The sequence below is a fragment of the Tarenaya hassleriana genome, unplaced genomic scaffold (genome assembly GCF_000463585.1).
Source record: "Tarenaya hassleriana unplaced genomic scaffold, ASM46358v1 Cleome1, whole genome shotgun sequence".
Classification (NCBI taxonomy): domain Eukaryota; kingdom Viridiplantae; phylum Streptophyta; class Magnoliopsida; order Brassicales; family Cleomaceae; genus Tarenaya; species Tarenaya hassleriana.
In genome coordinates, this window is record NW_010960187.1 from 9932094 (window position 1) to 9944079 (window position 11986).

Sequence of the window (11986 nt, forward strand, 5' to 3'; positions counted from 1 at the left end):
TATATATATATATATATGTAGATACGAGTTAAATTCTAATCATCGTGGGGAATTTAATCTCATTCACCCGGAACTATCGGGAACATCAGGGGCTTTTGAATGAAACAAAATTGTGTATTCATATGTTTCCTTTGCAATCAATCAATGTGGTTTCCTTTTTTACAATTCTACTTTTTTTTTGTACAATTCTACCGATTAATTTTTTCGTTTTTTTTTTGTGGATTACATCAAAATGGTTTCTTGAGATATTTGAAATCCATGGAAGAATCAACACAATCATCTTCCATTTTACCCATCGCCGTATTCATCATCTTCAGCAACTCGGTCACTTTCTCCTTCGTCCCTTCTCCGCACCCTACTTGCAACACCACCAACAGCTTCTGAAACGCTCCCAGTCGCACCGCTTCTTCAACCGCAGTCGCTGCGTTCCCCCTTTTGCACAGCTTCCACATCAGTGACACCGAACTCATCGTCGCTAACTCGGAGATCTTCGGCATCTTCTTCACCAACAACGGCATCACCAACGCGTTTTTGCTTACTTCCTCTCCCCCTTCTCGTGTTTCGCAAATCACGTCAAGAACCGCTAAAGCTTTCTCGCAAACGCTCTTTTCCGCATCCACTATCATTTCCACCGCCAGATTCACCAGACCCGTCTCTAGAAACTTGGAGACAATCATGGGTTTGCTCGAGATCATGTGGTAGATAGCTGTCAACGACGATTTCGTCGAGCTAACGGAAACCGCGTCCCGGATCAACTTCACGAACGCTTCCTCCACTCCGTCCACCTCCGATAACACGAACGCGTGCGTTTCGTCAGACGCAAGAAGCTCTTTCAGCAAAAACGCCGCGTTTTGTCGGACGGAGTCGTCCATGCTCCTCAAGAACCCCACCATGCAACGGAACGAGGCCGCAGACGCGATTTTGGTCTGACCCTCTGAACCAACAGGAAGCATCCACGTCAGCACAGACAAAACCTCCTCGAGCAAAAACGCGTTTTCACTCTCCGCAAACGCGTCGAAGCAAACGCAGAGAACAAATCCGACGCCGTTTTCCCTCAAACACTTCTTGTTCCTCTCGCTCTCCTTCCCCAAGTTCTTGATCCTCCCGACAAGATCTCCACACTTCGTGTGGTCCCCACGCCTTGTCGCAGCCCACAGCTTTCCACAGATCTCGGAGACTTCATGGGGTGTCACCGGGACACGTGGCGTCGGGATACGCTCTATACCATTATAAGATCCCATCTCAACGCACCAATCTTGAATCATCTTCCGTATCGCGTGGTTCGGAATCTGATCGAACGTTTCCAAGACCGTGTTCGTGACCGGACACGTCTTCTTGCCGGATTCTATCCATTTCTCGATGCTTTCGCGGTCGTAAGTGATCCCCGAAGCTACGATCACGGGATCTTTCATGAGATCGAACGAGATCGGACACTGAAACTGTGGCGGAATCGTGATCTCAATATCGGAAATGCCCGTCACCGGGATTATCTCCTTCTTGTGCTCTCCTCTTCTCCTTAATCTCAATGGGAACACCATTTTCTTCTTCTATTTTTTAAGATCTGTGAATATGATCGAGAACCAATGAGATTATACGGGAGATTGTTTCAGAGTTGTGTTCGGTTTTGTTTGTTGTGTGTTGAGGTTACGTGAGAGAGATGGGATGTGGTTTATATGCATGTGTAGTGGTCATACGCTTCTCGAACGCGGTTGGTCAAATTTATAATACCAGTAAGGAAATTAGTGGAAAAGGAAAAATAGCGACAAATTAAATAAATTGAATAATATGGGAATGGTTGTCTTTTATTTTTGGCTGTGAAGAATCGGAAAATTTGACCGTTGAAAACTTGAATAATCTGATTTTTTTTTTATGTAAAAAAAATAAAAAGAGGGTTAGAATTCAAACAATGTATTACGTATATATATGGGAGTCCAATGCCATAAAAAATGGAATGAAATGATAGATGGGTGGTGGTCGGTCGTTGACTTGACTGTGTTGGTCAACTGAATAGTCGGTGCATGGACTTATATTTTATACTATATGCGTTATTATCCAGAAGAAATTACGTTACGTGTCTTAATTTTATCTTTGAAAATTCATTATTTTTTTTCCTTTTTACTGTTTTACATGTTGTTCGATGGTTTTGACATTGATTAAGGTCGTAAAAACGAGGAGTGGGAATTAATACGTAATTATTTTATTTTATTATGTTAGTGGAAACTAATATAGAGGGTTTTCTCCAAAATTAATAACATCGCAATAATTTTGAAAACGAGATTAAATTAAAAAATCGAAATGACTTAAGATTGAGTTGCAATTTTATGGACAGCAAAGAGGGTAGGCATATCGTATACCTAACATGACATATCTAATGTTTTGTATTAAGATTTGACGTTGAATCACATATCCCAAAGACTTGGGTTTCTTATATTATATGTATATATATATATATATAATTATATATATAACTGCTGTACCTTCCGAAGAGTATATAAGAAAGAATCAAATCAAATCTAACAACTAATTATATCGTACTTGTTTATCAAAAACAAAAACTAATTATATCGTACTTTAGCTTTAAAAACCATTCAGATATGAAACTAGATAGGAATTTTCTTATATCAAAATAACTTATATTAATTCTGAATTTTAAAATAATCGAAGAAAATACATTTTTTTAAAAAAATAAAAACTAAATTCAAATTAAATCGAAACAAAAAATACAAACTAAAAAAATAAAATAAAAAAAATTCAAAATTTTCAAATCTAATCGGAGGTGTGAAAAGGGATAATAACTCCCCAAAAAGTCTCGAAACTATGGTGAATTATTAGGATTTTGGTTCGGTTATATTCATGTTAGTTTATTTTTATTTTTAAAAAATTATAATCATTCCGTCATTATATTGAATTGGATTCCGTTTACTTTGATATCACGAAGCAATCCCGTCAAATAGACGAGTAAATTTAACTATTTTCAATGTTTTATAAGAATTCCATTAATTGTTAAATGTTCTTAGTATGTGGAAGTTGTGTTCTAATTTAAGTATATACACATTGAAGAATTCTATGAAATATTTGAATCTTATAGGTTCGAATTTAAATTTAAAATTTTGTATTTTCAAACGTTTCGGGATAATTCGGAATTCTTTCTCATTTTTAATATATATTGTCTAATGTGTGTGTGTTTTACATCAAATGAATAAAAGATATTTCGAAATAATGCCTATAATAATTCAATTTCTAAAAATAAAAAGGTTTATTATAGCACAAGTAGGCCCGAGTCCGACCCAATTAAATGTATGATTCACCGATCGACAGTTGACGCAGTCAAGGATTTTTTGCATCTTATTTTGGTGGAAATCATTCTTTTACATTTTTTTTGGTGGAAACATTTTGTTTAAAAAAAATAATTGTGTCAATAATATATTTTATTTTTCATATTACAGAATAGTAATTCGATAACAAAAAAAAAAACAAAAGCAAAAAAAAAATCGGTTGTATTCATAAATAATGATTTGAAATTGCAAAACTGAATGTAGTTTAAACAGTTTGAATATCAAATATATTTCTACAGAAATCACAATCAACTATAGAATTCCATTAGTCATGAATCCAATAATGTCTATCTTTATAAATAATGCCTACCATTAATTTAATTATCGGGAGGATGCTTCATATATTATATATAAAAAAGGCGAATAGGGTACAAAACTCTAAATGATACCCCACTAATACTGTAATAATTGAAAAACAAAAACTCATATTATTTATCTCTTCTAAATAGAATTTCCTGGATTTGATAATATCTAGTTTCGGACAACGATCCATAATAACCTATCCTTGATTGATTCAACAACATATCCTTCTCCGTATCTCTCTCGAATTTTTTTTTTGTTAACTGAAGTTTACTAGACTTTCGACCCGACTAATATGCCTAGATACGAAAATCTGTCTTTGGAACAAATTAATTACACCTTCCTCATCTCCCGACTCGAATATGAAATCTCTAGACGCGACATCTCCGATCAACCTCTAGAACTGCTAACTTGAACATGGAATCTCTAAAACATGTGGCGTCTCCAGCCAACCTCTACTACTAGAGTTTCAACCATTCGATCACCACAAATGAGATATCTCTCCCGATATTTTTTTTTATAATAGATCACTTTTATATCTACAAATGTCCTAGATTTTTTTTTAAACGTAAAATTTTATATATGTATGGTAATTCTAATAAAGGGGTTTAAATAACCATCCTTATTCTCAAATTACATAGAAATTCAATACCTAGAACGAGAGAAAATCCTCAGTTAAAGAGATTCCAAATGATGAAAGAAAGAGCGACTCTTCTTGTCCTAGTGAATAGACAATAACCTCCTCTTGAATGGTGAAGATATCTTTTAGTAGGATTTCAATCGGCCATTGCAGTTATAATGCTCTGAATACTATTTGTTACAAACTCTAGTCTCAATGAGGTCTCGTAGAAAATAGAAGATTACTAAACTTTGTTTGTCCCCTTTCGAACTCTACCGACTAAGGTAAAATTAATTGGGTCTCATAAAGTTCAAATGTGCTAGATTTAAAACTATTCATTCACATTTCACATAGTAATGTTAAAAGAAAGAATATTTTCTTAAAGATGTATATTATATAGAGAATCAAACATAAGCTTGAAATCTATAGCTCGAGTGTATATATGTATATTACTTTTAGTTTTAACGTTTTCCCGTGACATTTATTGAATTGAACAAATTTCCACGTGTCATTACATAATGGTAGTCCAAAAAATGTGGTTATACGGATTCCGGGTCGTACCCGGGGACAAGGGTTGCTCGTGGGCATTCCAGATTTCTGCCGCAGCAATCCATGGAGGTCGTTCCGATCAGCTCGTCCCCTCTCCACTCCTTTTGCTTTTTTTATGCGTGAAAACCTGTTTAAACACCAAAGAATGCAATCATGCAATATCGAAACCAAATGTGCCCTAGAATGCCTACAAATATATAAAATAGAGTGAAATACGCTAGGCATCCTATATCAAAACGTCACCCAAAATACGTGTTATCAACGACCTATTCTCCCATAAAAAAAAACAACCCTATAATGATTTTCTATATGGGACTTAGTTCCATATTTCACATAAGAATGAGTTGTTACACTCAGCCTTATGCTATTTAGGTAGACATCTAATGTCAATCATATCCAATGTGACTATTAGATCCTTTATGAGACTATGATATCAAATATCATTGCATACTCGTTTCATCTGTACCGTTAAGTCTCAAGTCAAACTTGACAACTTAATCTAGACTAAACCATATTCAAGCTGCGGGAACCACGATTTCTCACCCTGCCTCACAAAGATAATCCGGCACGCTCAGCTTTGGCATGACCTATGGTACGGACGATCGATGCCTTGACAAGTACTCTAGTAATGGAAGGTACAAGCTTAGCATTACATAAAAGAGATTTTTAAACCACACTTAGATCAAGTGTCTACTTTAACGCTATGAGAACAACCATTTCTCCATCTTGCCTCACCAAGATAGTGCTGCACACCCAGATTTGGCATGGCCCATGACACGTACGATCAAAGCCTTAACAAGTGCTTTACTCGTAGAGCTCCTAGATCTAACAGGTTTCTGTGCAACGATTGTACCAATCGAATCAAGGATCAACTATTGTTCCTTGATCAGATGTATTACATAATCCGAATAGACCATCCATTCGATTACGTAATCCCAATCTCGAAGCTCTCACTCAATCAAACATATCTAATATCTTGTTTTAAGTTACATGTATTCATTCACTATGGACCGTCCATACGAATGAATCATGTTATTCTGAATCACAGTTGATCGGATTAAGCAACTATTGCCCAAATCAGATATCGAAACGAAGAACCAAAAATTTTGGTCTTACCTTGGGCATGGACCGATCGGCCCAGAGGTCTGGACCGGTCGGTCTATGCGAATACAGTCTGATCGGTCTGGAAACGTCCAGGCTGTTCGATCTGAACGTCCAGAGCGTTCGGTCCAGACCTATCGGTCCAACCGCGAAAGACGAAACCCTAGACTGATCGATCCAGAGGACCAGACCGATCGGTCCAGGCGAAAATATGATCAGATCTCGTTTTTCATCGTTTCGACCCCAATTCAGACCCGAATTCGACCGGTTTTTGCCTGCGAACTCAGAACACAAACCTCTTGACACTATGCAACAAAAAACATGAAATCTACTCTCCATCCACAATCAATTCATGCATAGCATCAAAAGCAAACACGGATTCAAACGATTCAAATCCTATAACGTGCGTGATCGGGTTATATATATATATATATATATATATATATATTGTTTTGAATGGGTCAATGTCCCTCCATCATTGTCTTCTCCATGGTACGAGTAGTAGTTAAACTTCTCGCTGACGAACCTTCACGCAGTTAATGACATTATATTCTTTTATTAGTGTTATTTTATATTTCTTTTTGTTAGTGTTTGGGAACGTGCCCTACAATCATTTAGATCGGACACCGCAATACCTCGCAACCTTCTCCAAAGGGCCGGACGAATGACACAACATCACAAACAGTAAACTTACATGGCTCCACACACCAGCCGACAAGCTGTGCAGAACGGATAAACCAGTCGAAACTGACCCGTTCAGGAAGCAACTTGACATCAGAAAGAATCGAATCCACAATCTCGACTAGAGGAGACTTGTCATTTGTCAACTGAACTAGATATTTTCCCCCGTTATTTTATATTTTTAGCGATAACATCTGTAAATCCCATTCTTTTTTTTTATTATTTTCCAAGTAGAGACGCGATTTTACTTTATTCTTTCATTTTGTGATTTTTATATATATATATATATATATATATATATTAAATATATATACACTTGGATATGTAATATACTAATACACCTTTATTTAATTATATATATGTTATCAATTATGTGGAGACAGCTACGCATATTTATTGGATTCCCGAGTTGCATGGATACCAATTACGTTTTAAAAGATAATATAATATAAGAAGCCAAACAGATAAGAGAGAGACGCATGTGAGAAAACGGATTCATCACCAACCTGTGCTACTCTGTCGCTACAATTTTCACAAACTTACATGACACGAAATCTGAATCACCCAGAAGAGAAACCCTAAAATGTTACTTGCAGGACAAGAAACGTGAAAGAATAACAGTGAAGAGGAGGAAAACCCAATGTACAGAAACTACAAATGAACAGACTTATAAAGGATTCATCGACCATCCACGGAAGTGAATGAATCGGCAAAGCCATAAGGTCTGGTCGGAATGCTTGTCTGAGTGTTGTCCAGGCTCGGGAGAAGCGAAGAAGACGACGATGACTCAAGACCGCTCCGTCCTTCATAAGCCTGCCATTTCTTGAGCGCTTGCGGCAGAGACATTTCGAGATCGATCCCGTAGATGTCCTCGGGGTTCTGGTCGGAAGGTTTCCAGGACTCGACGAGGGAAGACAGGATGTTGACAGCGTGCCCCATGTCTGGTCTCTGGTAGGGCTCTCGAGCGCAGCAATGGCCGGCCAGCTCTGCAACTGTGTGAACGCTCACTAGGGTTTCTTCGTCGAGGTCTATTGATGGGTCGACGGCTTTCTTGAACGCGGATTCTTTGTTGATGAACATGCGTTTGAACCATGAGACCAAGTGCATGCTCTCTTCGGGTTGGGATTCGTCTAGGGCTTTTCTTCCTGTTATGATCTCCATTAGTATCACCCCAAAGCTGTATACGTCGACTTTTGTTGTCACTCTACCCGTAACTGCAGATAAATCCACATCATTATCATCATCATCATCATCATCATCACCATCATAGTTATGTAATGACGGAAAATGGAAATGCTATAGCAAACATTGGACGACTCACCAGCGTATTCTGGAGCTAAGTATCCGAACGTTCCGGCGATTCTCGTCTCGATCGATCCCTTGCCCTCCGGGGCGAGTCGGACGAGTCCAAAGTCTGCAACTTTAGCCCTCATGTCATCACCCAGAAGAATGTTCGAAGGCTTCAAGTCTCTGTGTATGAAGCTCTGATGGGCTAATCCATGAAGATACTCTACCCCTCTCGCCACGTCCAAGGCTATGGTTAATCTCTGCTTCCATTCAAGAGGCTTCAGCCCTTCCTCTGACCAGTTGAATAGATGCCTGCTAAGTGTACCTTGAGGCATGTACTCGTATACCAGAAGTTTCTCGTTCCCGTCCAAGCAATACCCGAGAAGGGCAACCAAATGTCGGTGCCTTACCTTTGTCAAAACTGCGATTTCCGACCGGAATTCTGCAAACCCTTTTCCGGGTATCACTCCAGATTCCATTCTCTTCACTGCAATCTTGGTTCCATCGTGCAGCTCGCCCTTGTAGACTACCCCGAAACCTCCTTGTCCTAGAATGTTTTGTTCGCTGAAGTTGTTTGTAACGCAGCGTAAAACCTGAATCGAAATCAGCATGTTTCCGGCTTCCACCATATGGATATCTCCGGCCTCGCTAGTGCTCGGAAGAGTATAGGTTTCGCTAATGGCACCGACACTAACACTTGAACCTGCAACTGTGATTTTCACACTTTCGTTGTCGGAGCCAGAGTGCCGTGGATGTACCACCACAGCGTTGGGGCTTTGAACTCTTGTGAATCTCTTCTGCCTCTTCTTGTACCAGCAGAAGGCTAATAACCCGATCAAGAAGATCGATAGCATACTTCCAATCACAGAACCGATGATTATCCCGGCTAAAGAAGAAGATTTCGAGTTCTTTACGTTATTTCCTTTACCCGATGATGGATCTGATGAAGAATCAGGAGATGGAGGGGTTTTATCCTTTCCGATATCGGGATTGCCAGCAGTGTTCACAATCACATTGCTTCTGAATTCCGGGACTTTCCCGTAAAGCTGGTTATTCGAAACATCAAGCCCTCTAAGTTCGGGCAATGTTGTGAGTTCTTGAGGAATCGTACCGGTAAGATTGTTACCTCCAAGAACAATTCTTTGAAGGGATTTGATCGATCCAAACAAGGGGGAAATCGTCCCGTTAAGTCCCATCTTCTCAAGATTGATGACCGTAATGTTTCCATTGCTGCACGTGATCCCGATCCAGCTCACGCAAGGATCGTTCCCCTTCCAACTCTGCGCAAGCCTTTGTGGATATTCCATTGATTTCACGATCGAAAGCAAAGAACTGACTCTGGGATCGCACTCACCAGGGCTCGGTAAGCAAAAGCTATTGGAGTCCTTAACCAAATCAACTGAGACAGTGTTCTTAAACTCAGGAACTGACCCTTGAAGTAGATTATTGGTCAGATTAACCACTTTCAGTGATTCAAGATTGGTAAGAGAGACAGGAACAGGACCAGTAAACAAGTTGTCCCTCAAGCTCAAGCTCTCAAGCTCTTCCAAACCTGAAAATTCAGGCAACGGACCGGAAAACGCATTCGAATGCAACCAAACCTCTCTTAAAGCAGTCATGTTCTGTAAAACATCGATCCGACCAGTGAGTCCACTTTTCTGTCCATTGAGCCACAATGACTGAATCTGAGAACCCGACAAGCCCGAGGGTAGCTCTCCTTGTAGATCATTGAAGGCCAGATGCAGAACTGACAGACCCGGAAACTCATCTGGTCCAAGAAAATCCGGTAAGATTCCGGTGACATTTGCGGAGTTCGCCGAGAAATTCTGCAGAGCAGATGCATTTCTAAGGCTCTCTGGAATCTCCCAAGCCGAGAACGGATTGTTATCGATCTCCACGGACTGTAAAGACGACAACCCAGAGAAGAAATCTCTAGGGATTGAATCGAACAGATTGTTACTAAGCATCAACACTTGCAATGAACTCAACCCACTTAAGGAAGGGACCGGGCCAGAGATTTTGTTCAACTGGAGCTCAAGCCGCTCGAGTTCCGACAAGTTACGGAGATCGGGAGGGAGTGTACCTTGGAGATTGCAGTGCCCGATTTGGATCCGGGTCACGCGATTGCCGTCCGTACAACCTACGTGGTCCCATTTGCAGGGGTCCGGGTCTGACCATCCAAGAGATGGAGGAGGGTTAAGGCTCTTCCTGAGAGCGAACATCGCGGCGGCGTCGCCGCCGCCATTGGAGGAGCTTTCTTGAGCTTCCGAGAGATGAAACGTAGCAGAGAGCACCAGAAGCAAAAAAGCAAGAAGGGTTCTTCCCTTCTTCATGTTCCAGCAGAACCCAGAAGAGAAACGATGGAAGAAAGAAGAGAAAGTGAAAAAGAGCTTGAAGCTTTTGCAAATGCGTATTGATTCAGAGGCTATGGAGATGTTATCGATGGAGCTCTGAAACTGGAAATAGAGAAACAGAGAGAGAGAGAGAGAGAGAGAGAGAGGGAGAGAGAGAGAGGGACAACGAGACGATGAAGCAGAAGCCAAGAGCTGCACATGGGATGTCTGACCAACACTCATATGACAGTTTGGTTTAACAAGGAAACTTTAAAATACTTTTTTTTTGCACCAGAAACATAAAACAAATATATTTTTCAACTAAAACTTTTTAAAATTAATTGACGAATGAATGATAACTATTCCGAATAAATAACGACTTTCCCAAAAATAATAACAAAATATCTCTTATTCTATTATTTTAAAAAATATTTTTAAAAGTTCTTGAAAATTTTAAGAATTTTTTGTATTTTATTTATTTTATACATTTGAAGTTTTTTATGTTATTGCATAAATTCCGTTTGGTAAATTCTTTTTAATTTATTCTAACTTAGATTTTATTCCAAATAGATTCACAATTTATTATCATATAGAATTTGGACTATTGATTTTTTCTTTTCATTTTTTTGCAAGACGTATATTTTCAGTGTTAATAAATGAAAAACATAAATATTTGTTATTTATAACTGTTGTACCTTACATATTGTAAAATAGACAATATTATGTAATCCTAAAATATTATATGTGCAAAGTTGTGATATGCTAGTATTGCATGATATATAATATAAAATATAATAAGGTCTAATATTAATCATATGCTTTAAAATATAATATCAAATATGCTAGAATTATCAAATATGATTGAGGATCCTTATTTTCTGTAAAGGGAGAAGAACCAAGTCAAGCTTATTCCCAGTGCACATGGGGCTTTGGATTTTATTTATTTTTCACGTTATTGATATTTAGAGTAGTTTCGGATATTTAATTTTTTTTTTGTTATGTTCCGATTTGTTTCATTTTTTGTTTTAGTAAAGATTTTTCTGTCGGTAAAAATAAATGTATTTTTATAAAATTTATTTTATTTTATTAAGTTTTATTAAAGTATAATACTGTTTTCGTGGTAAAGGTTTATCTTTTAAAAAACAAATTCTATTAATTTTTCTAATATTATTTAATATCCCATTTGGGATTTTTTTAAGTTCAGTGTAATTTAGTCTTAGAAGAACAATAATTAATCAATTAATATTTAATTCGATTCCAATGAAATATCAACCAAATATCAAAAGGAAAATAGTCAAAATACCAACCAATATCAAAAGGAAGTTAGTCAAAATACAGTAGAATTTATCTAATCTTAAAGGATTAATTTTCTTTAACTGTTATTGAATTTAAAATATTTAAATTACAGCCACTTTCAATAATTATTACAAATTACATTTAAGCGTTGTTTTATAACACCATGTTAAACAGACCGAGATTCGTAAGACATATCTTGACCCAAACCCTAAACAAGATAAGCCCAATTCACACTGGCCCACGTAACCCAGGCCCAAACATTACCCAAATATATATAATTTTTTTTATAAATATCGTATAATTATAATTTCTATAACTATTTTCTATTAAATTCTACTGTATTCTGTAAACATGGGTTTATATAAACCAATATATATATATATATATATATATATCATGAATGTTCATAAATTGAGTTCAGATTGCACAAAAAACACATAATGGGTACGTGGATTTTAGTCTAGGAACTTGATGAGTTTCAACAC

General features: G+C 37.8%; 2 protein-coding genes across 2 annotated transcripts; both read right to left on the reverse strand.

Annotated features, from left to right (window-relative positions):
- Nucleotides 1-100: 100 nt before the first annotated feature.
- LOC104822042 (U-box domain-containing protein 21) lies at nucleotides 101-1665 on the reverse strand. Its single transcript, XM_010553120.1, has one exon. The coding sequence runs from the start codon at nucleotides 1536-1538 to the stop codon at nucleotides 228-230; it is 1311 nt and encodes a 436-aa protein (XP_010551422.1). The 5' UTR covers nucleotides 1539-1665; the 3' UTR covers nucleotides 101-227.
- A 5400-nt stretch (nucleotides 1666-7065) lies between these two features.
- LOC104822048 (receptor protein kinase TMK1) lies at nucleotides 7066-10432 on the reverse strand. The gene is made up of 2 exons (XM_010553135.1): nucleotides 7907-10432; nucleotides 7066-7799 (listed from the first exon to the last, which is right to left on the reverse strand). The coding sequence occupies exons 1-2, from the start codon at nucleotides 10203-10205 to the stop codon at nucleotides 7264-7266; spliced, it is 2835 nt and encodes a 944-aa protein (XP_010551437.1). The 5' UTR covers nucleotides 10206-10432; the 3' UTR covers nucleotides 7066-7263.
- Between the last annotated feature and the right edge of the window lie 1554 nt (nucleotides 10433-11986).

Coding starts and splice junctions, on each gene's coding strand:
- LOC104822048 (XM_010553135.1), bottom strand. CDS start 10,205: ATGAAGAAGGGAAGAACCCTTCTTGCTTTTTTGCTTCTGGTGCTCTCT. Junction 7,800..7,906: donor CTTAGCTCCAGAATACGCTG/GTGAGTCGTCCA, acceptor ATTTATCTGCAG/TTACGGGTAGAGTGACAACA.
- LOC104822042 (XM_010553120.1), bottom strand. CDS start 1,538: ATGGTGTTCCCATTGAGATTAAGGAGAAGAGGAGAGCACAAGAAGGAG.